The sequence below is a fragment of the Gigantopelta aegis genome, chromosome 8 (genome assembly GCF_016097555.1).
Source record: "Gigantopelta aegis isolate Gae_Host chromosome 8, Gae_host_genome, whole genome shotgun sequence".
Lineage (NCBI taxonomy): Eukaryota > Metazoa > Mollusca > Gastropoda > Neomphalida > Peltospiridae > Gigantopelta > Gigantopelta aegis.
This window is the reverse complement of record NC_054706.1, coordinates 41,011,542-41,038,123: the sequence shown is the minus strand read 5'-3', so window position 1 is coordinate 41,038,123 and position 26,582 is coordinate 41,011,542. Positions and strand designations below refer to the sequence as shown.

The window sequence follows — 26,582 nt, the reverse complement described above, 5'->3', positions numbered from 1 at the left end:
TGGGAGCCGGTACTGGGTTGCGAACCCTGTACCTATCAGCCTTATGTCCGATTGCTTAACCATGGCACCACCGAAGCCGGTAACAATTACAGAACGTGGAAATGTAAACACACATTTTATTTTTGCCAAAAAATATACATTTTGTAGGCATACATACATATTTATATATAAAATAATATAATGTGCACACTGCAGGGAATGGTATGTAGCATCAGGTTACAACCGATAAAATTCTATAGTAAATGGGTAATGCATGCATAGCAATAATATACAATAATAACATAGACCCCTATGTCATGTATCAATGTTGTCTGTTCTGTGCGTGGTAGCAGTTTTCAAATACTTACACAATTTAATTAGCTGTTTTGAATTGTCGCTGGACAGTACTTGCGTTAATTTAAATGTTGATGGTTTATTGTAATAAAAAGGTTTAATATATTTATCTCTTATGTCACTGAAGAAAGGACACACTAGAACAAAGTCATATTCGTCTTCTACAACATTCATATTGCATAGACGACAAATTCTATTATTCCTGTCAATATTGTGGTATCTGCCCGTTTCTATAAAGAGATTATGGGAAAATAATCTGTATTTACTTAAAATATGTTTGTATTTCAAGGCAATAGGTTTCTGAAGATAAGGTTGTAAGCAATAATTATTAACAACACGTTTCTATATTATGTAATCAGCTTTTGTAAAATAAATCATATACGTGCGTGAGTATTGTTAATCAAGTCTCAATAACGTTTGCTTGGACTGTCATAAATAAGTCCATGAACAACCATTTGATCAACTCTAGCTCTATATTAGAATTTTAATTTTGCCCTTTTCAACAAGTCGATTAGTGTGTGTTGTGTTATCTGTGCAGCTAACTCACTAGACCGCACGTGTTGTTGTGGTTGCCATGGGATACCCGGAATGAATGGCAAGGGTTAGATTAAATTGTTCTTTTTTGCGCATGTTCTCTTGTCACCTGGCTATGAACTGTGGTGTGATTTCAGCGTACATAGATAGCAACAGATCGCTAATAACAAGGTCCGATTGCTATGATAAGGCGCGTTATTGCTGTGACACTTGAATTGTAGTAGGCCTAACTATTCAAAGCATATGATACAATAGTGGGGTGAGAAATGGCCATGTTTGATCAACGGGTCGACTTTAACGCTCACTGAGATTGAGACACTCGCCTGACAAATTAACAGAATATAATATAATACTAGTAATTAATAATTGAAATTCAGTATAAAAACTAGTCTGGTGAGCTGTATTTATATACAGTAAACATTGCTTTAATATAAGAGGTTCGTTTGTAGTCACTAGTAACATTAGACCATAACACTGGTTGCTGTAAGTGACTCGGATAAGGTCTATAGCCTGATTAAAGTAATTCCTAAGATGATCACCACCTTTAAGCTGCCTTTACCCGACACACGGTATGCACGGACTATTTTTTAAAGCCTTTTATATATTGCATGGAATGAGGCGGCTACCTTGGCTGTGGCAGCATGCTTGTCTTCATCATACCACGCATGCTTGAATGTCTCTGTGCAACAATTTTCAAGGCTAGTTCATCTACTGTAAAATTAAAGCTGCAGTGTCTGGAATGTTTTTATTATTTAAGCATTTAGAATAGATGATCTAGTTCTGTTTGGTACATAAAAGGCCCACCACATCGCTATAGTTTCGCAATGCTCGCTTATCTACATTATCTAGGTCAACTGCAAACCCAATGGCCAGCTTGTTTTTCTTCAATTAGCGGGACGCCAGTAGAACTGGGAATTTACGCGATTTGCGCAGGCGCTGAGCTCACGTGATTTTGAACAAATTTAACTGTCTTGATTGAGGGGTCGTCTCGTACCTCCAACATATATTTATATCCATAGAGGTATGGTACAATACCTTTCCAGGGGTCGGTGGGGGATTTGCCCCGAAATTTTGACAGTTTGGCATACGCGTTACATGTAAAGGGGTGTTAATAATTACGTAACGCTCTAGGGGTAGAGGAAGAGGGCGGTATGTTCGATACACGTAACATTTATGAAGACTATATGTTATTTCTATTCATTACTTAGACCTAAAAATGTGGTGGGTTTTTTTTTTAATGCGCGGTCGGTCTAGGGTCGATCCCCATCGGCGGGATTGTTCCAGTCAGTGCGCCATGACTGGTATATAAAAGGCCATGGTATGTGATATCCTGTCTGTGGGATGGTACATATAAATGATCCCTTGCTAAAAAAAATTAGTAAAAAAATATTTTTAAAATATAGCGGGTTTCCAAGGCGCGTGTGCAGGGATTTCAGCGGGGTTGGGGGTTATAGACTGCGTTGAGCGAAGTTTATATGGGGCCATGTTCCCCCAGAAAATATATTTCGTTTTTTTATTTTTTATCTTGGTCAGGGAAGGGTTTCGACTCACAATACCCTCCCCCCTGCACATGCGCCCGTTTCCTCTCTTAGATTATATGTCAAAATTACCAAAAGTTTGACATCCAAAAGCAGATTATTATTAAATCAATATGCTTTAACACTGATGTCGTTAAACAAAACAAACTAACTTTACCCTTTCCAAACGAAATAATATTTATTTGAATTTGTCGATTTGTTCATAGCGAAAACACGAATTTTTAATTTAAAAGTGCAGTTGAACTTGTATTTCATATTTGTGCATGATATTATTATATGGTAACCAGACGCTGTAACTTTAAAGTTACAGTTTGTTTTGTTTAACGACACCACTAGCAGGGGTTCTAGAATATTTTTAAAATTCACTTGCCATAGGGCCAGTGGATTTGAAAATTCACTGGCCATGGTGAAAAATTCACTTGCCCAATTTTAACTGTTGATATATTTGTAACAAGTTGCTCACTGCATTTAAAAACGGCTATTATTGCATGTCAAGGTCTAGATAGATTTCATTAAATAGCTTTTGTAGACATGCTTTTAACAAAACACAGTTATGCCTTCATAGACCAAATAGCCAGTGTTGCTAGTTTACTCTGTGCCATATTATAAAGATGCAATCAATGTGTCATTGATAAGGACTACTGACATCAGTTAAAACTATATGTATCTTGGTCTGGTTATTTGCAAAGGCAACAATTACTTTCAAAAATTTACTTATCAAAATAAATTTCGCATTGGACGTTCTGTCGAAGTTTATCATGATGGTCTACTTTCAACTAGGTGTTTGCTAGGTGGTGTGTGGTTACGTGCGTGACGGTGTGAGGATTACTTCGCATTCAAGCTTTGTAAGACTGCCTGTCCGCTCGTCTGCAGTCATATCGACTAACAATAGAAAAGAAAAAAAACATATCACATTACTGCTGTCGGCTTTTACAACTGTGGCCAAACAATGTATTGTCAAACGTTTTTTAGTTGGGAATTCAGACTCGTAACAACACTGTATACGCTTTGAGAGGAAAGCAAGATTTGGTATTTTTGTTTGACAATAAATTAGGGCAGGGCGGCGATAATATGGGGCGATGCAGAAACAAACACGGCAGGGCAGCAAAAAACGGGGGCAGGGCGCAGCGCCCCTCTATTTATTGCTAGCTAGAACACTGCATACATATACACACATACGTAGAGACAAAGGCACACATACACACAGGGTAGGAATCTTTGTTTTATGACACATCGGCAAACGTCATTACGACACTTTGGTGTTTAATCATTTCGACACTAGAATTGTTCATCGAGGATGATATATCTACCCTCACTTGAGAGAGAGAGAGAGAGAGAGAGAGAGAGAGAGAGAGAGAGAGAGAGAGAGAGAGAGAATGACAGGCAGACAGAATGACGGAGATGAAAACTATAGTCCTCTCCGGTAGGGGACTAAATAAGATTCCTCATCCCATGGGAGGTTTGTGTGTCAAATTTGATAGCTGTAGGTCAATAATGACAGAGAAACGACGATTGATATTTTTTTTACATAACCCCTAATGTCACTCCGGGGTTTAAAACACCATTATTTTAGTGAAAGGGGTGAGTTTTATTGAGGTCCTCTGGTATACCAGTTGTGGGACACTGGTTGGAACGGAAAAACCCCAATGAATGCCAAGTTCACCGAGGAAGTTCGATCCTGCGACCCAAGCACCCCAGGCGAGCACCCCAGGCGACTGAGCTAAATACCGCCCCAGAAAGGACAAAGATACATAAAGCAGACAGACAGTCGTTTATATAAATGGGCCCGGCGACAAAATGGGCCTAACACATCGCCTATTTGCCTGTCGTAACTGATTGGTGTTTCCTGTGTTCACAACCTTGGTTTGAGGTTGACGTTATCATATTTTGCTTAGAAAGACCTACTACACGAACGTCGATAAAGAAATATTAATAATAAAAAATTGCCCATACACTGAAACGAGTAGAACTATTGTTGTGACTATTCTGAGTTTTTGACGTTTGTTGATTGAAAACATATTTTATGGCATAATATTATAACACACACACACACACACACACACACACACACACACACACACGCGCGCGCGCGCGCGCGAATTGGGCACAAGTTATCCAACTTACGAGGCCAAACATTAAATTGTATAATAATGGCGACTGCAATTTGTAATAAATATATCAATCAATCAATGAAAGTAAACGTTTGTAAAAAAAAAAAAAAAATGGTTAAGATGATGTTGACCAGTAGAGACATTTTAGCGACTCTAGTTACATATTAAATATATATATTTTTATATAAATCGGAGTGCTTTTTAATGACAGATTGTTTTGGGGTTTTTTAAAGCCGATAACTCGCACAGTAAAATACTTTAAGTTATTGCGCTATTGTACCGTTATAACATTTTGCTTAAATTGCCATATGTTTTCTTCTTTTAAAAAAAAAATCGCTCTAAAGCGCATTCGGGAGGCCGAGCTGGTCTTGCGGACAATTTGAATGGTACCTTCGCTTTGTATCATACTAAGGACAGCGGTTTAAATATTGTATGTAATTTGTTTGACGTTGCAGGTAACCGTGCAGCAACTGCTGACAGACAAGATGTCTCGAGTCGAGCATCCAGTCGCCTGTCAAGACCATCGACACAGGCTAGGATTGAGATAGACGAAGTGAGTAACAAGTGCAGCGTTCACGATGTACAGCTTGCTAGACTGTTTTTACGCCTAACATTAAATGAATGTTATTATTGGCAAGCGCTCACCTTCCTGAACACACCACAAGTCTATATTTATAATTATAATTAAGATGGTATAGTGGTAAATTAAGCCACCCGTTTTAAAGCCGTATATTATAACGGCTCAGTGGGCAACTGCAGAACCAGTATACTAGCTTCTCTCCTACTAACAAGTTGTTAGTGTTCATTTACATCACACATTAAAATGTAGTCCATAATTTCAAAACCACAGGAGTACAGACTTAAAATCAAAGCGATTTATAATCGCGCTTATTTATCTAAATGTATGCTTTCCTGAACATACACCTCAGCTGTGTTTATCTGTCCGGGGCAGTGGTTAATGGTTAGTTGTTAGTAGGAGAGAAGCCACTATACTGGTTCTACACTATTCCAGTCAGCCATTCATTCTTTGACTACCGTTTGGTAGGGAGAGCTTGCACATAATTTATAGAGATTGGTCTCTGAAGGTTAGATACGAGCTACTCTCGGCCTACTAAAAATCTAAACCTATACGTAGCTCTCTACCATTCGCATTTGAACGGCCATCAAAATTGCGCCAAATTTCCTTCATTAAAATGCGCACCAATTCTCTTTGACATTCCAAATTACATAGCACTATATCACCTCCCGCCTGTTACCAATCTCTGTTGGACTGCTGGTGCTCCCTTGCACCTGCCAGTACAGGCGGTCCCTCCTTCACCCCCATCCTTTCGGTTTCCTGTCCAGGCGTGCGCTACAACAGCTTGCTCTGAATGTGCACGTTAACTCCTTTGGCATTGGCATTGACATTGGCATTGGCATTGACGGTTACAGGGCGTTATAACTGTCTAAATGTCCGTCTAGCTCACTTATCGTCAGAGCACTTGGGCTAGTGGTTCTGATAGACAAACAGGTTTGTTGTTGTTTTTGTTTGTTTTTTAAATATGTGGTTGTACTCATTTCACACCGTAGGAACGGTGTACGGCAGGAATTAATTGCACACGTTTTTTTGCTTGGGTAAGCTCCATTTTTTCACTTTTGTAAATATCTTAAAACATAAGAAACTAATGTATTTGAAATTTTACGCTGTAGAAGAAAGATATAAGATGATATTGTATGCGAAGTAAATAAGTTAATACTTGGGCCACCGAAATCGTGATCGTTTTGCTTTCTTCAGTAATGATAGATAAATACTGCAAAATATGAAAACATATACTTAACTTGACATATAGGATACAACATATAGTCTATTTAGATTAAGCATGTAAACTTCTGTACTCTTACCGCCAATATTAACTGAAATATTGCATTAATAAAATGGGTTGTTGACTAGTGTATGATTTCCAGCCCGTGTCCGACGTGCACCCATCAATTAACACCACACATACCGTCTAATGGATAGTTTTAATACTCTGTTTTAAATATTTCTTTCGGGACACCATTATCATGGAACCATATGGTTGTAAATATTATAATTAGTCAAATACAAGCTTAATAAAACACTGTTCAGGCAATCCATCTTCAAAATTATCAACAATACTAAAGTAAAACCTTTGTAAGATTTCAAAAAAGTTGACGTATGTAGAAAAACCTATAATTGTATTCCTTAGTGAGGATCGAAGCAGAGGGCAAATGTATTTCAGTTGCAACGGTCATGACTGTGCCAGAAAATTCAGCATTTCACTGCAAACTCTGTCATGGGCTACTCCTTTCGATTAGCAGCAAGGTATCTTTTATATGCACCATCCCACAGGCAGGGTAGTACATATCACGGACTTTGATATACCAGTCGTGGTGCACTGGCTGGAGCCAGAAATAGCCCAATGGGCCCACCGCCGCGTATGTTTAATAGCTATAAAAATAACCGATTATATAGCAACCAATGAAATCGTACTGTTTGTCTTGTCAATCGGTTATTCTCGTGAGTATTCTCATACGAGACACTCGTATTGTGTGGCGTCGCCTCTAGATACGAAGATCCTACCCCATATTAGATTAGGCATCGAGTAAACTTATAAATAAAACAATATTTAATCTCGTTTAATGTAAAAAATAAGTAATCAAACTAAAATTATGCCTGACAATATTTTCTTCTACAAAATGTGGTTACTTTCTAGGTGAACAAAGATGTACTGATTGTGGACACTTTTTAAACAACAAAATAGTAAAACATTTTTGTGTAAGAACTGATATTCAGTTAAAATGACATGGAAAACAGTATGGCATCAGCCCGTGCACTTAAAAACAAAGATCTATGTTTTCTATTAAATATAAAAACATGTGAACATGATGGCTTGAAACAGATACTACAACAGTGAAATATCAGATCGACTATGAAATACAGCAAAACCAAATATAAAGCAACGTAATCACTGCGCCAAGCATCTTGTATCTGTGTGTTTATTCAAGGAAGAACGGCATTTGTACCGTGCTCCACATTCACATAATTAAACTAGAGTGCGTGCATACTTTCCACATGATCCTTAAGGTATCTTTTGTAGCGAAACAATTTACATTTTCCATAATTTCATACAAATAATAATTGTAAACTTTTCATGTTTATGCTATTGATAACATGAATAAAATAAATATGAAAATGTCTGGGTTTGTACACACACACACACACACACACACACACACACACACACACACACACACACACAGTTCAGCAGTGACATGTATATAGTATCTGATGGCTAATTTGGATAGAAATGTAGTTATCAAAAGAAAAATAATTCATAAAAAGAACACGATGTAACGAGACAACCAAAAGGTTATGGGGCGCAATTCGTACACATTGAAAATTGGCAAATGGGTGCGCGTTGTATACACGGGTGGGTGCGCGTCGTACACACGGGCGGGTGCGCGTCGTACACACGGGCGGGTGCGCGTCGTACACACGGGCGGGTGCGCGTCGTACACTGGTGTATTTACTATGCTCGGAGCGGGATGTAGCCCAGTGATAAAGCGCTCACTTGATGCGCGGTCGGTTTAGGATCGATCCCCGTCGGTGGCCCCATTGGGCTATTTCTCGTTCCAGCCAGTGCACCACGATTGGTGTAACAAAGGCCGTGGTATGTACTATCCTGTCTGTGGGATGCTGCATATAAAAGATCCCTTGCTGCTAATCGAAAAGAGTAGCCCATAAAGTGGCGACAGCGGGTTTCCTCTCTCTGTATATTTGTGTGGTCCTTAACCATATGTCTGAAGCCATATAACCGTAAATAAAATGTGTTGAGTGCGTCGTTAAATAAAACATTTCCTTCCTTCACTATACTCGTCTTTCGAAGCGGATTGTGCAATTAATACTAAACAGAAAGTTTAAATATTTTACATGAAGATTCAGTGATCATCTACGTAAAAGGTTATGTATTCAATTTTAGAAGTTATGAATGGCATCATGTGGCTTTTGTTGTGAAACAGAGCTGAAGTGCTACGGTGGACACTGAACCAGTGCCGTTTATTCATGCTGTTCGTGAATGGCAAAAGAAAAAAAGATGCGATTTTCGGTATGAAAGTCAACGAAACTTCCTGGTGTGCAATTAACTCCTTCCGTACATCGTTCCTACGGTGTGCATTTTACATTTTTCTTGTTTTCCATTGCCTAGGCTTATATGAGGTTTTAACATCACAAATACACCCTAATAGATTTCTGCTTCTGCTTAAATGGAAACCTGAAAATGGCAAAACACTCTGCAGACTTCACGTTTTCTCAGTTCAGCGACTATAGCCTATAGGCCTACCATAGTTCAGTCGTTTGTGCAGGGAGTGGGTTTTGGGGGTCTGTTTTCAATACATTTTCCGGGGAAACATGACTCGACCCCTCCTATAAATATCACTCGAAATATGTGTGGAACCAAAAAAACAAACAAACAAAACTTTCTTTCTCTTTTGCCTTTTTATTTAAAATCTACATGCTTTTTCATCATGCTTGTAGCCCTCAGTTACACTGGTTGTAAGAGAATTCACAAAAGCAGTGACGCAATTACCATTAATATAATTTATTTCCCGTTGTTTACAACAGATAAAGACGTTAGTTTTCACTCCTATTCCGGTTTGGGCATACGCATGCGTATACTAACTTTACGTCTGTTACTATATTTAGCTTACTGCGTCATTTCTGACAAGGGCTATTAAAGTTGCAAAAACACGTTGTACTAAGCTTGAGATTATATGATAAAGAGATTATTACCCTCGTGTGTTTTAGTATCGTCAATATCATATATTAGGAATAAAGAAAATGTATAATGCTCGCCAGAGGCTCGCATAATACAATTTTTATTCCTAATATATGATACTGACGATACCGAAAAACACCCTGTAAATACCATTTATTTTAGTTATATAGAATGTGTAGTTATAATAGCTGTATAATATGCATGGTTTGTGATTAGAATACGCCTTGACTTGAGCACTCGAGCATTCTGTTAGTTTACCTTACCCTTAGTACAGTTCAGTACAGTTCTACCCATCGACCAATCCAGCTTGAGTATCCCTAGCAGGACCCATGTCTCCTTAGCTCTCGGGTCATTAAGACATACAAGCCCCCTCACCACGTCAAGAAATGGTCTACCCATCGACCAATCCAGTTTGGGTATCCCTAGCAGGAGCCATGGCTCCTTAGCTCTCGGGTCATTAAGACATACAAGCCCCCTCACCACGTCAAGAAATGGTCTACCCATCAACCAATCCAGCTTGAGTATCCCTAGCAGGAGCCATAACTCTTTAGCTCTCCGGGTCATTAAGACATACAAGCCCTCTCACCACGTCAAGGAATGGACCAAGAAGGGGGATATAGAATGTGAAAATGCTCATTTTCCTGGTCCATCTACACATATACACTGCCCTGCTAATGCAAAAGCCAGTAAGTGACAATCGGTTATAGACCGAGTTAATGTTTAGTGTGGTATTTTAGATAAGCATCACAATAATATAGTGGTATACCAATGGACTATCTTCTTCAAACGCTAACCTTGAGACACAAAGTCTGAATAAAGCCTTTACCTAATGAATAAAAGGCACAAAGTGATTTTTCACAAAGCGTTAACTCGCCACTTACAGTCTTAGCAGTGAAGCACAGTATGAACGGCTAAACTATTGATTTTACACATTCAAACTCATATTTCTGCACAAGACAGAGTCCAAAAGAAGTTTTGGAAAGGTCACGACTGTGTGCTTCCATGAATTTAAAAACTGTTTTTCAGATCGAAGCATTGTTGAAGGAGAAGGTGAAAACAAGTTTTTATGAAGTCCGAAAACGGTTCAAGGATAATGACCCTGAAGGGAGAGGCAACGTCTCCAGGTAACTTGTCGATTTGTTGTCATTGTCATATCTAGTTTGGTGGCGAAATTCGTTCAACGTCAGATATATTCAGAGTTAAATATCATCGACGATATTTCCGTTTAATTTTACGTGCATTTAACTACTTTTTAAAACGTTTAGTGCTGGGCCAACTCCTCTCACATTTACATCATGTGTATTAAGAAACAGAACTGCTTCGGGCTTTTCGTTTAGTATGTTTTTCAGCAAATGTAACTGCAGTCGAACCTGTATATAACAGCCACTTAAGGGACCTGGCAAACGTGGCCGTTATGGATGGCTGTTAAATACAGGTAACTAAAACCACATAAAATTGTTTACTATGAAAACTAGTACTAAACTGGAATGAATATAAGTACCAACAGTCGTCACAAAAATATAAAAAAATTGAGAGAAAAATAAAACACCAAATAATTTTTACTACATAAAAATGTTATTGGAAGCATAAATTGAACACGTTTTGTTGAAAGTCACATGAATTTAGGCCTACATGAATCTTTGATTACATTCCACTGTATTCTGTCACCTATTAAATTAGTCGCAGAAAGTTGCAGGTAAAAAATCATTATACATAAACAAAAGGGCAAGTTTTCCCATGTGTGTAGGAATCAATAAAAATTATTTTCGTCAATTATTTCTTTCATATTAAACTGACAAGTAAATATTTTGTCAATATGTATTTAATGATACTCTACCTAATTTAGCATTTACATGTTTGGGCTCTCAATGTATAAGGTAGTGTTTACTCTTGAAATTAAAATAAAGATGTCGGTAAACAGGTGATTTATGACCTTTACTGGAACAGACTATAACACATTTTGATCGATATGTGTCAGTTTCATTTATCCGTAAACAAACGTTTATTTAAAACTGCAAGTTAACTGATTATTTTGAATTACAGCATAAATTATTAATTATGACCAGCATTTTCAGTGAATATAAATTCAATATAAGTACATTAGAAATTTACACAATCTTGTAACCTCTTAAAGGTGCTATATTAGGGCCTATGGTTATATGTGAGCGCCTATGTGTGATAAAGATTCTCCAATAAAAAAATATTTTTTACTAGTAGATAATTTTTTTTCCTATAATCACTTATGGGTATATATTTAAAGGTGTAGTCTTTAAATGTTAAAGCAAAATTTAACAAAAACAAATATTTGCAATAGCTGTCATTATGCAACTTTGAGATAACACCTTTAATACCGGTCTTTAAATAATAATAATAGTCTGTTCCAATAAAGTGCACAAATCACCTGTTTACTGACACGTTTCTTTTAATTTCAAGAGTAAACACCACCATGTACATCAATGAGAGTCCAAACAATTAAATGCTAATTAGATAGACTATCATTAAATTGATGTTTACAAAATATTTACGTGTTTGTTTAATATGTAAGAAATAATCGACGAAAATCAGTTTTATTCTATTTTCCGACCGTACTTTAGTAGCAATCACACCCTTTGGAATACACTACCTTTCATTGGTGATGAGTCGTACATATATATATATATATATATATATATATATATATATATATATATATATATATATATGTAAATTTGGTGCTAACTTTACTTCAACCAATGATAAGTTGCCTTGCAAATGACCAACAACATCACAGACGTAAGATGCAAGCAAATACGATTAATAATACACTGGACCATGTACCTGTTCAGTTTCAACTTGAGTAAAACAATGACGTTATATTGTGATTGGGACAGGCCAAAACATGTACATAACACCTTCTAGTATATATCTTGTGATCAATGTATTTTGTAGACGTTATAGCGGGTTCAACCTTTTAATGTTAGTAAAAAGAAAACACACACCAAAACCCCCAAAACAAAACAAATAGAAGCCGCCGGCCGCGTTGAAAAGTTGGCTGTTATATTATGTAAGTAAAATAAACAAGGAAGGAAGGAAGAAAATGTTTTATTTAATGACGCACTCAACACATTTTATTTACGGTTATATGGCGTCGGAGTTATGGTTAAGGACCACACAGATATTGAGAGAGGAAACCCTCTGTCGCCACTTCATGGGCTAATCTTTTCGATTAGCAGCAAGGTATTTTTTATGTGCACCATCCCACAGATAGGATAGTACATACCACGGCCCTTGGTACACCAGTTGTGGAGCACAGGCTGGAATGAGAAATAGCCCAATGGGCCCACCGACGGGAACCGATCCTAAATCGATTGCGCATCAGGCGAGCGTTGTACCACTGAGCTACTTCCCGCCCCTAAAGAAGGAAATGCAGTAGGGGGAACTTATGGCGCTGTATTGATCAGGTGGCTGTTATATACAGGTTGTCGTCAGACCAGTCTCGACTGTACATGTACTAGTGTACTAGCTGAATTTGAATACAAAAAATATCACCAGTTAACTGACTTTGCACACATCAACTAGGGCCTCCACGAGTCCAAAATATTGGACTCGAGTACTCGAGGGTCAAACTCGATTGATGCGCGGTCGGTTTAGGATCGATACCCGTCGGTGGCCCCATTAAGCTATTTCTCGTTTCAGCCAGAGCTCCACAAATGGTTAACAAATGCCGTGGTATGTACTACCCTGTCTGTAGGATGGTACATATAAAAGATCCCTTGCTGCTAATCAAAAAGAGTAGCCCATTAAGTGGCGACAGCGGGTTTCCTCTCTCTATATCTGTGTGGTCCTTAACCATATGTCTGACGCCATATAACCGTAAATAAAACGTGGTGAGTGCGTCGTTAAATAAAACATTTCCTTCCTTCCTTCCTTACACTAGATGATAATGAGACTAAAGAATAAAGTAAAAATATGCATCTTAATCCCAGCGCTGAACATTCGAAATGATGCATTTAGGAACCGGTTGATACGTTCAGTATTGTGACGGGTGGACAGCCAGATTAAAAAGAGAAACTAGCACATGATCATACGATTATTGTGTAACTTGTATTGCTGATTAGTTGCTGCTGAAATTAATGCTCTACACTGTCTCACTTGTACGGGTACTCGAGTCCTGTGGACGGACTCCAGTCTTGCTAGACTCGTCCCGTGTTCGATTACTCGAGTACTTGTAGAGACCCTAACAGCAACGGGCAAGATTAAAGGCATATTGTCACAGACCACTGACCTATTTAATGGTCTAACAAAGTATTACCTGAACAAAAATAATTTGATTTGTCCCTAAATGTACTTTATTCAACCATTTTCATAACCACCATACTCCATTTATTAATATTTTCTAAAAATAATTGAATTATGGCAATGGTTCACTCCATCATGGTTCAGTTAAGGTGATGCAATAGCTAGATTTGGTTGCCAACAATTAATGTAATTTTTATCCATTTTTAGAGAAATAAGGTCCTTAAATCCGTGACAGTATGCCTTTAAGGTACAAATATATTTGAAGCCACACTAGACCAGGGTTCATTTGTTGTGAATTATTATTTATGCACATATAAGCTGTAGTATTACATATTTGAGTAAATATAGATTATATGAAAATGTCTGCGGACTATTACAAGAGAACATGATGACGCATCTTTCATTTTAAAAATTCTCTTTATCATCATCAACAACATCATCGTCATCATCCTTATAGTACTAGTGTTTGTTTTGTTTTTGTGTGGGTTTTTTTACGCGGCTTCCTGTATTGTGAACTTTAATGTTTAATCCTAGGGAAGCATTTGCAAGAATCTTGACGATGATCCTCGGTCGTCCTATGACCCAGTGTCAGTTCACCCGCCTGATGGATCGCGTGGGTTTCAGAGAACGTCAGATCATCTCGTTCTCCGAGTTCTTCACCAACTATCGACACATCCCCGACGCCAACTACCCGCAGTGGATGGATCCAGTCAACAGACCGGGCTGTAATGACCGGATTACCATGAATGCGAACGAGGTCCACTTACAGCTCAAGGAAAGGGCAAAACAGAGGTAGTGACAAAACTGTTTAACGACTCCACTAGTGCACATTGGTGAATTAATCGTCGGTTATTGGATGTTAAACATTTGATGATTGCGATATATAGTCTTCTGCATTTTTCCATTAGCAGGAAGCAATATTTCATATGCACCTTCTCACGGTTTACAGATACCAGTCTTTGATATACCAGTTATAGTGGAATAGACTACGGGCTCCCGTTTTTGTAGGGGGGGGGGGGGGGGGGGGGCGCAGACTGAAAAATACACGCATCTGAATAACAACATTAATTCATATTATCATTCCTTTTAAACAGCTATATAAGGTTGGAAACAAATCACTACGCATTTTTACATAGATTATAACTATTGTTGAAGGTAGAATGATGGAAATACATGGTAAAACGGTCTCAGGTTAACACATTTTGACCTAATATCTGTATAATGTTTGCCTGAATTTCAGATCTTGCTCCAGCACTCTCTCGTACGCTTATGCTGTTTGGGACAGAAAAACTCTCAATAGGTCCGCCGGGGGGGGGGGGGGGGGGGGGGGGGGGGGGGGGGGGGGGGGGGTGGGGGGCGAGGGGGGGGGGGGGGGGGGGGGGGGGGGGGGGTGGGGGGGGGGGGGGTGGGGGGGGGGGGGGGGGGGGGGGGGGGGGGGGGGGGGGGGGGGGGTGGGGGGGGGGGGGGGGGGGGGGGGGGGGGTGGGGGGGGGGGGAGGGGGGGGGGGGGCATACGACCCTAATACATCTGGCGATCCCGCCCCTAACAGAATACTTCATGTCTGCTCTTCAGTCATTCAGAAATCAGGATCGAAGCTAGCTGAAAACAACTAGGGGTCTGTAAAATAATAATAATAATGATGAATTAATTAATACAACAGACTTATGTAGGTCGTTCTCCAACAAGAAAAACGGAATATGTTTGAAGTAAATATTACACTTTTTTACAATTTTTCTATTGTTCCCACCGCAATGTACTATTTTGTCAGAAATCGTGAAGTGTTTGTCAGCCCTGGTCGGAAATCTTCATATAGTTCCAATTAACAATACAGTGATGAAGCCATGTAAGTTGATTCGCAATAGTGTGGTAACATTAAAATATTTTGGCAAGTCAAATCTGCAATTATTGACGAAATGTATTTACATCGTTTATTTATTAAATTAATAAGTTAGCTATGTGGTTACATGTTTACTAAATTATGTGTTATTTAAATGATATATGTAAAAACTATCCTGAAAGAATAAGCTGTAAAAGTAAGATTAATTAAAACCAATCTGAATTAGGTTCCTGGATGTTGCCGACATGTTTCCCCAAATGAACCCTGGCGGAACTGGTCGAATCTTAAAGCCAGAATTGAAACAACTGCTCAACAAAATGTTGTATTTCATGAGCGATTCTGAGTTTGAAGAACTCTGGAAGAGGTATGTTTACCCCGTGTCTTTTGCCATCTCACTATTTCACTGACATATTTAGATAGTATTTTGTATTGCAAACTGGGGAATATTGTATTCGTAAAGTATATTCATGATCTTATATGGATGAAGAATTTTTCAAATGTAGAAGCCGTTAATTCACAAAGGAATTGGAGATTTACAAAAGTGTTTCTGAAATATATGAATGAAGTCTTGTGTTTCAAATGGGTCGTTAACTTACGAGGGAATGAGAGGTTGTAACGTCGGTCACCATCGACCATCACTAGACAGGAGTCTTAACTCCTTGTGGAGAAAATCATTAATAAATAATAACATTCCCACCTTTATGTATCACATTGTGGCTGGTTTACAATTTTGATCAGCACACTCATTTCAGTCGACTGTTTTCAGTCTTCTCACGAGTTGAATAGTTTGGACTTGTTTATCTTTTAGATATGATCCAAATGGAGAGGGAGTCATTCGTGGATCTCGCTTTCTCAAAGAACTGGGTATAGAATGGAGGAACGGATCACTCGAAATGGAAAGATCGTCGCCAGTAAGAGAAGGTTAAAATGTTAAAATACTTTCGTGTTTATAGGTTTAACTTTCCAATTTCTAGCAGTGCTGCTGACATTGATGATATTGTGAAACTTCGTACATAGAATCCTGAATTATAAGTTGCATACTAGTTTGGCATTTATATATTATTTAAAATTTCTATGCTGGTCTGGATCTGAAAGATCAGAGTAATATTATTAGTTTGAACTGGCTCGGTATCATTGAAGCATACATTGAAATATACTGGCTACAACAGAATAGAAATATTATTTTACTGCATACACAGTAAATAGTCTTACTTTTGAACTTTAAATTTCCAATGATATTAACTTTTAAAGTATTACAAATGATAGGTATTATATGTTTGTTGAATGAAACAGAATCACTTTGTTTAAACAATATAACTTCATGGGATAGTGCCCACATACAGGACACGCCACTTATTATTTTGCGTATTCATTTGATTCTTTTCTCATAATGCACATATAAAAGATCCTATGCTGCTTTTTTTGGTAGAGTAGTACAAGAGACAGTATCGAGTTTCCTCTCTGTCGACTAAGATTTTGTATCGAACTAACCGTATGTTAGTCACCAGTTAGCTGTGGTTTAACATGTGCTGATGTGTCGTCAGATATACCTTTCGTTTCATTTTCTCAAAAACATGTACATACATTCTGTTTGTATAATTTCTTTATATAAATGAGTATCATCAAAGTCACTGTCCTGACTTTGTTACCAATCATACGATGTTTTCGACAAGAGCCTTTTTAACCACAAAATTAGACAAATAAAGAATTTTGTGTTTAGAATAGCAATGTGTGTACATCCAATGCGTTTCTCGTTGTACTAATGCTTGTACTATCTGACACGTTGTGTTTAGAATAGCAATGTGTGTACATCCCATGCGTTTCTCGTTGTACTAATGCTTGTACTATCTGACACGTTGTGTTTAGAATAGCAATGTGTGTACATCCCATGCGTTTCTCGTTGTACTAATGCTTGTACTATCTGACACGTTGTGTTTAGAATAGCAATGTGTGCACATCCCATGCGTTTCTCGTTGTACTAATGCTTGTACTATCTGACACGTTGTGTTTAGAATAGCAATGTGTGCACATCCCATGCGTTTCTCGTTGTCCTAATGCTTGTACTATCTGACACGTTGTGTTTAGAATAGCAATGTGTGTACATCCCATGCGTTTCTCGTTGTCCTAATGCTTGTACTATCTGACACGTTGTGTTTAGAATAGCAATGTGTGCACATCCCATGCGTTTCTCGTTGTCCTAATGCTTGTACTATCTGACACGTTGTGTTTAGAATAGCAATGTGTGCACATCCCATGCGTTTCTCGTTGTCCTAATGCTTGTACTATCTGACACGTTGTGTTTAGAATAGCAATGTGTGTACATCCCGTTGTCCTGCGTTATCTGACACGTTGTGTTTAGAATAGCAATGTGTGTACATCCCATGCGTTTCTCGTTGTACTAATGCTTGTACTATCTGACACGTTGTGTTTAGAATAGCAATGTGTGCACATCCCATGCGTTTCTCGTTGTCCTAATGCTACTATCTGACACGTTGTGTTTAGAATAGCAATGTGTGTACATCCCATGCGTTTCTCGTTGTCCTAATGCTTGTACTATCTGACACGTTGTGTTTAGAATAGCAATGTGTGTACATCCCATGCGTTTCTCGTTGTCCTAATGCTTGTACTATCTGACACGTTGTGTTTAGAATAGCAATGTGTGTACATCCCATGCGTTTCTCGTTGTACTAATGCTTGTACTATCTGACACGTTGTGTTTAGAATAGCAATGTGTGTACATCCCATGCGTTTCTCGTTGTCCTAATGCTTGTACTATCTGACATGTCGTTTTATTTCCTAATGTATACAAAATCAATGTGACGTAAAGTCCGTTTGGGCAACTACAAAGTTTAGGTTGATCAAAAATACACTGCATTATGTAGATATTCAAAACAAGAAAATTTATTTAATCTGTACTTTTATTCGTTAAAGGACTGTTGGTCGGAAACATTTTTACATTGATATCAAATGTAGAACAGTATCTTTAATGATACATAGTTATATATAAACACGAAATTATACAAACAGTATTCATTGACATGTTACAATGGCAGGGACAACCTCGTTAATACTTTCTTGTTTTAACTGCAGGTCGGAGTCCGCGGCGGAAAGAGAAGGAGAGACAGAATCAAATTGATATAGAGATATGGCTAAAGGAGAAGTTCAGAGAGGGATTCTTCAACATGAAGGCAGAATTTGAAAAGAAAGATTCAGAAATGAAAGGAATTGTAAGCCAAACGTTCTTTTCAAATATGTACTAACCGAATGAACCAGTCATAGTGCTTAAATGTGTATTCTATAATAATGAAAATAAACGAAACAATAAGAGACTTCATGCTAGAAGCAAAATATTATAATATTAAGTGTTAAGTGTGATCCGCCTCCTGACGCCACCACCCAAAATAGCTCACACCGCAAGGCAGTTCAAGGAATGATATATAGCTTCCATAAGCAGACCTTTTAAGACTGATTTGAATATTACTTTGGTGCCAGAAATGTGGAACATTCATGATATTTTAAAAAGAAAGTTTTAAATTTTTATTTTACATGTGATTACTTTTACTTCACTTATTATTGGTTTGAAATGTTTCTTCTTCATTATCATCATTAACATAATCATCATTATTACTGTTATAAATATGATTACTGTAGTGATTTTATGTTGACAGGTCAGTTTTGATGAATTTATTGAGGTTCTGGGAAGATTTGGTCTGAAGTTGGAGAAGTCTTTGCTAGGGACATTTCTATCACGTTGTAGTATACACGCCATGGGTAAGGGCGTCCCCTATCGGGAGTTTTTGCACCGCTTCCAGGACCGGAGTGAATCTGGGATGGTACACCAAATACTGACAGACCCACGTCACAGGTATGTTAGAACAGTACAAATCATATGGATACATAGACAGATAACAATCAATAATATAGATGGGTGAGACAAAGATAGAGTTTTAGTGTTGAGATGTCATCGAGTAGTTTGACCTGGAAAAAAGTGAAGTATAAATGAGTTTGTTATTTTTACTAGGTAGCTATGTTATACATGTAAGTACGCTCTAAATACGTAATAGACTACACATTAATAAATAAACATTATCGACTACGACACCCGTTTCTGTGGGTGAAACCTTTAGTGGTATTGTTTGCAACCAAAAGTTTCCAAAACAAATTTTCAGAATTAAAAAAACCACAAAAAATATGTATGTTCAGCAAAACATGTACTTATAATAATGTATAAAGTCCTCGAGAATAAATGTTAACAGACAACATTTTTGGAAAACGAATATATCAATTCTGACGTCTTGAAATTGTAAGTAAATTGAGAAAATGAATGACTATAATGGTAAAATTGTTTGGTTAAAAATACAAGATGCATTCCATATTTTAATAAATATATAAACAGACATCAAAAAAGAGTTTTATGTTAAAACGCACAATGAACATATATTTTTGACAAATATCTGTGAAGAGGTTTGTCAGCAGATGCCGTGATAATCGTGTGACATCAATAACTAGAGAGCAGTACAGATAATGACAACAATTAATTTTAAAATAAAGATTTCTTTCAAATTACAGTCTTTGCAAAATCATAAAAAATAGTATTAAGAATTGTACCATGTTTACGAGTGGAGTAAATTCAATCTTACTTTCTTTTCTTGTTTTCACCTATTTTTTTACCAATATTTCCCCACGCACAAATCAACGATATCAGAAATCTTCAATAACGTGTATACTACTTTTGCACGCAGTCGACGCATTCACTGTAACATATCCCTAACCGAAAGAAGGCAATAGACGATAGTTTTGATCGAAAAGTTTTGATCGAAACTTACAGTTTCTGGCATAGATTATTAATTCCTGTACATCTGTGTGTTCTTGGTTGTACTAACATTTATAGATAATGTTTTAAGATAATGTTTTATGTTACTATTCAGTTTGCATGCACCACAATGTAACACTGTTGTAACCACTTTACAGAAACAGTTCAACCTGATAACGGCCATCTGTAAGCATCGTTTTAGATCAGTTTTGAACAATATGGGTTACAGAAAATCAAAAATGAATTTTGTTTGCCCAAATGGGTCATTCTGTTTTCGTCGTCCAAATATGCCAGTCTTTGGCAGTCGAAGCAGAATTATTAGGTATAGGTTGATTTAGTTAATAATATTGGCAGTTTTCCTCAGAATAACTATAAATAAAAACATACTTTGTTACTTTCAGGTATAACAGACCGGATGTAATTGAAGATGGCACGTCGATCACTGCCATTGAGTCCCAGCTCATGAACATGTTTCAGAGAGACTTCCTGGCTCTTCTTGGAACATTCAAGTAATCATCTTTATATTTCACAAACCTACTCTATAAAATGCTGGCTCTTCTTGGAACATTCAAGTACTAGTCTTTACATTTTATAAACCTATTCTCTGTAAACTCATGGCTCTTTTTGGAAACTTCAAGTAATAGTCTTCATACTTCACAAACTCTTTCTCTGTATTTTAAAAGTTAGGTGCTAACTGTAAAGTTCACCTTAGTTGGGATGTAAAACCAGTCATTGTAATCACAATCGTATCTGCAGAAGGGATATTTTGACACATCTGTAACTGCTATCATTAGTCACTGTCATTTCCTTTGTCTATAAAAGGATTAAAACTCTCCAAAACACGTCCTTCCTACTCTGCCTTCTGGTGGATTATCACTCCTATTAACACATGATATGCAAAACTCCTCATTAAAAAGGAATGTGCGCCGTCAGCTGAGCAATTACCTGTGCATTAGTAAACAATAAAACTACACAGAGAAATTAACTGAACAAACCCTGAAATAATAAAGAACACTGATAAAATGCAAATTATATTTGATGTATCTTTAGAAAGGCTTTCCGTCTACCAGATGTTCTGGCATCCTTTAGTGGCTATATTAAATTGGAATTGGCGACAGTTACCTTTTCATCATATCGGACGACTCGTTGTCTGGGAACATGCCAGTTCCTTTCATTACTACCTTAGTCTGTCCCGGGTCAGGCCCCTGGCTATCCAGAGACGGGACCTGGGGCAGACATGGTCGAAACCTTCGTGGTGTATGAGCATGACCAAATTATCCGCTCCGCTTATTACTACCGTTTTGGACTGGGCTTGTCATTATGAGATTTCAGTGGATGTTTTCTTGAAGAAATGGTCAATTATACCTGATTTATAGAACTTTATAGATCAATAGTTATTGTGGCTCTCGTTTTTCTCAAATACAATACTGTCAAAACTATGTTATTATACTGTTAAAAATAATTAGGGGATATTCCATTTCAAATATCAATAATTATAGAAGGAAATGAGATATAAAATTCAAAATAAGTGCACAATGTGCATTAATGTTCCCACTCAAAAAGCATGAAAAACCCCGTCACCGATTGTTTTGATCGCAACGCACGTGCACGTGACGTGACGTTGCACGTGCGAAGGGTGTGATTTGAAATTGAACACTTAGTTTGTGTTTACGTTGTGTATACACTGTGGCAATATTCTTTTTTGTTTGTTACTGGAACACTAAATCGTAACATTGCTGTCACATTCTTTACAACATTGTGTAACTTTTCAACAATGCGACGTCTCCAATCATGCACGTCTCAGGGCTGTAGGCATGCTCTAAGTTGGCACCACCCAGCGAATTGTGGCCCGTAGACTTAATCAGTCATTAGCCGATTGTGGGCCTGATATTGCAAACCAGAAATGTGGATGATCGTCCCCGTTCAGGACGGCCAAGGGCCACAACTCCTGTTCGGGACCGCTTCATTAGGACTTACACGTTGAGGAATCGAGATCAGTCAGCCAATAAAATCGCAAGAGAACTCCGTGTCACAACTGGCGTTACAGTGTCTGGTCAAACTATTCGTAACAGACTGCACAGTAGTAACATCCACGCGTGTCGACATTACGTTACCCCACATTTGACTGAGAGACACATTGCTGCCAGATGTCAATGGTGTACACATCGTAGACATTGGCATAACAGGAGTTGGGCTCGGGTAATGTTTTTAGACGAGTCCAGATTTAAAAATTCCATGATTGACAACAGCGTGTCTGGCGAAGTCCAAATGAACGCTACACCACCGTCAACGTTCGTCCTCATGACCAATTTGGAGGAGGGTCTGTTATGGTGTGGGGTGGCATCACCATGACTGCCAGAACGCAGCTGCATATTGTTCATGAGAGGATGAATGGGCAGTACTACCGTGACACAATCCTTGCACCGATCGTTGTGCCCTTCGCACGTCAGGCTGGACGCTATTTTGTTTTTCAGGACGACAACGCCCGTGCTCACCGAAGTCTACTAGTCACTGCATATCTGCAGCAACAGAACATCACCACACTACAGTGGCCAGACCTAAACCTTTCACCCATTCACCACATGTGGGACATCATCGGACGACGTCTCAAAGAACGTCATCGTTAGCCTACCAACTTGGCTGAATTAGGCGCCATTCTCCAAGAGGAATGGGACAGGATCCCCCAAAATGTAATTGGACGTTTAATCAGGAGCATGCCTCGTCGGATTTGTACGTGCTTGGCGAATCGCGGGGATTTTACCCGTTACTAGTGCAAATATTGCAAACGTCAAATTGATAAGCACCACCCCTGTTGCCTATTTGTGTCTCCCCGGACCTACATCACTATCCTCGCTATGATCTTTAATGCCAGTCCCTTGTCATATGAGTGCTTGTGTTGTACCATTAATTAATATTGCAATATATTGTGATATATTTGAATGTCCCCTACTTATTTTGAACATTATATTATTAACGCCATTAAAATACTGAAAATCACCATCATTTAGATGTGGGGTTTTACCTGTAGTTATAATTAGTGTTCGGTATTCGACCCGAAAATGGTATACGAATATTCCATAGAAATGACGGGCGAATATTCGAATACCAACTAAACAACTGACGGAGTTTTTTTTTAATAGGCTATAATGTGTAAATAACTTTTAATAACCCCCAAAAATCAAGTTACAACAAATCATAATGCTTTTAATGACTGGTAGCTAATCTAGTAGCTAACCTAGCTATATATTTTGATTTGGGAGAGAGGGGAAAGAAAAACAGATAGAGAGAGAAATAAAGAGATAAAGAAAGGCACAGAGAAAGTGACCTAGAAAAGAGAGAGAGAGAGAGAGAGAGAGAGAGAGAGAGAGAGAGAGAGAGAGAGAGAGAGAGAGAGTTGTCCCACGTGTTTAGTGATACATATTAAGCGTTTGCAAAAAAATATTTTATATTGTAAAGGAGAAAGAAAAAAGAAAGAAAGAAATGTTTTATTTAACGACGCACTCAACACATTTTATTCACGGTTATATGGCGTCAGACATATGGTTAAGAACTACACAGATATTGAGAGAGGAAACCCGCTGTCACCACTTCATGGGCTACTCTTTTCGATTAGCAGCAAGGGATCTTTTATATGCACAATTCCACAGACAGGGTAGTACATACCACGGCCTTTGATATACCAGTCGTGGTGCACTGGCTGGAACGAGAAATAGCCCAATGGGCCCAGACTGACCGCGCATCGAGCGAGCGCTTTACCACTGGGCAACGCCCATCCCCATGTAAAGGGGAATGCATTTATTCAGATGTATGCAGGATTACAAGATTACAAACAATTTATTTAGCTGTTATTTATTTATTGCTCTGTGCTATTAGTTCTAAAATAAATACATAAATTTGAATGAAATCGTCTATAATAAATATACTGTGTGATTTGCCATTGATCATAGTACCACTGTTAGCGGTTGCCTAATGCAGTGCATTTTTATATTAAACATTAAAAGTAGAGCTGTCATGTTTATTATTGCTATATATATAGTATTTTTTATCGAAATTTAAAGAGCGTCAGTGATAACTTATTTTACTGCGGCTGGCCGCATCGCACCCATCACATCACCCAGTATGAATTCTCTCAATGGAAATGGTGTATTTTATTAGTTCCTATGATTCGTCTTCGTCCTTCTGTCCGTCCGTCCGTCTGTTTATTCCATATATAGTTTTCCGAACTTTTTTCACAATGCCTGAAAGATACTAAGCTGAAATTTTGTGTATAGATTTATTATGCACTGTTACATATCAAGTAAATGGCGATTTACTTATTTTTGACAGTTACGGCTCTTAAACTTAGAATTTGTCTTCCACACTTTTTTCGGGAAAATCTCTCAAGGAGATAGTAAAATGTGTTGCGCCCCGTTGGGAACATGTGTTGCTTTAGTAGTACTTTCAAAATGATTTTGTTTATTATTCTACAATTACTGTATATATTGGCAAGATCATATGATGACTAAATAAATTTCTATATTTTCTGTCACTGATCAGAAATATAGCTTTTTGGCACAGAACTACTTTTACAGTAGTCATGATCAGCAAATGAATGTTGTATTGTTCAAAATTACTTATTCGTTTATTTCTAATTGATGACTGGTTTAAAAAAACGTTTAGTAAATACTTTTTATTCTAAAAACAAAAAAATGTTGTTATGTAAGTACTATTTTGTTTTTGGTGTATTAATAGTGTAGGCGACACGACATTCAATATGTGTGAACCTAGTAGCCTACTTTGGAAAATAGTGAACTTGTAAAATAAAACGGTTCATTAATTTTATTGTATTATGTAGAATTGCAGGATAAATGAAATAACCGGTTACTGTCTTAAGATACCTCTTTACCGTGCTTTGGTCGAATGTCGAATGCCCCTTGGCAGAGTCTCGCAGCATATAATATTTATATATAAGACAGCCAAGAATTGTCTTCTTTTTTTCTCCATATGCTAGGAAATGGCTAAGAAGCCATCAAAAGTAAATAATGCTTAAACAGCTCGAGCCTCCAATTCAAATACATTTTCCAAACAAATGTGGAATGTTTAACTTCAGGAACATTGACAAACTGGGCCAGGATGTAATAAGTCAGGAAGAGTTTCGTGCTGCCCTTGAGAGCCGATTCGACATGCCCTTGACTGATCCACAGTTCAGAAGTTTCATGGACCGAGTGCCTTTGGATGAAGACGGAAATGTCAAATATGTTCAGTTCATGCAGTTTTTTGATACGAAGTGAGTTTGTTATTTGGTATAATAGACAGTAACCCCAGATTACCATTTTTCACGTTCCCGTTAGAGGCCATCTATTATGTAATGCAAAATCTGACATTTGTATACACCCTCACTACACTTCTTCATACAACGTTTTGTAACGTTAACAGCTAACACTACTTTCCCCTCTAAAATTACGTAATGCTCTCCCCCTACTAGGCTTGGGCAAATCCAGGCAGAATTTTTGTGCCTTGTATTTCCTATGGCCATTTTGGTCCCTGAACACTAATCCGGTGGAATGTTTGGTCTATGACCACGTTATACCCTGTGTAATATATCAATATATGGGTATTGGTGCTTGTAGAAGACGAATATGTCAGTTTTATAGAACATAGACTTCGTAGAGAGTTACTTTGTGCATTTATGAACTAAAAATACGGTATTTCACTGTAGTTTTTTTCTCTGTAGTTTAATACCAAAACATGCTGTTGAAAAAGGACGGCCCATGCTGTTTTGCCTGCACAGATAGTGTAGAAGGAACAATAATAAAATATGTGTGGCTACATAATCAGTAGAATGCTTTTACTATGTTATACATAAGAAAAAAGGCTTTAAGCAACTATAAATAGCAGTGCAAGTGAAGTTGTACCTAAGGAAGTTTGTATTTAACTGGACAATAAAAATGTTTACCCCAAGACAGAAAGAGCAGTGGTTAAATATTGGTTGACTATAATACATAATTTTTCATAATGAAGTCAAAATCAATTTTTTTTTTTTAAATGTCAATGTTTGATTAATATCAGAACCAAAAACAGAGGTTCCAGAAAAAGAACATGGAGTACATGTATGCATGATTTAACATGAATTTTCAAACAGATATTTAAAAAAAAACTACGGTTTTGTCATTCCAATTTAATAATATTTATAGGACGTAAATTATTTCATTAGGAACATAAACATGATGCGAACTGGTAAATGAATTCTGCCAAGGAGGTACATTATTTACTAAACCTGATCAATTAAATCTAGGGCACTGTAGGCACCCGATAGCTTGATTAATCAATCAATGTGCTCTAGTGGAGTCGTTAAACAAAACAAACTTTCTTTCTGTATGTCTA

At 37.7% G+C, this 26,582-nt stretch overlaps 1 protein-coding gene across 1 annotated transcript in view; it reads left to right on the top strand.

The window, feature by feature from the left end:
* Nucleotides 1-26,582, top strand: part of LOC121379997 (EF-hand calcium-binding domain-containing protein 6-like) — a 53,154-nt gene that overhangs the window by 14,053 nt on the left and 12,519 nt on the right. The window contains exons 2-10 of the mRNA XM_041508705.1: nt 4,972-5,069; nt 10,318-10,415; nt 14,104-14,361; nt 15,633-15,770; nt 16,215-16,327; nt 18,497-18,633; nt 19,075-19,271; nt 20,621-20,728; nt 25,309-25,485. Coding sequence (XP_041364639.1) covers nt 4,972-5,069; nt 10,318-10,415; nt 14,104-14,361; nt 15,633-15,770; nt 16,215-16,327; nt 18,497-18,633; nt 19,075-19,271; nt 20,621-20,728; nt 25,309-25,485 — 1,324 coding nt within the window. The remainder of the gene's footprint in view (nt 1-4,971; nt 5,070-10,317; nt 10,416-14,103; nt 14,362-15,632; nt 15,771-16,214; nt 16,328-18,496; nt 18,634-19,074; nt 19,272-20,620; nt 20,729-25,308; nt 25,486-26,582) is intronic.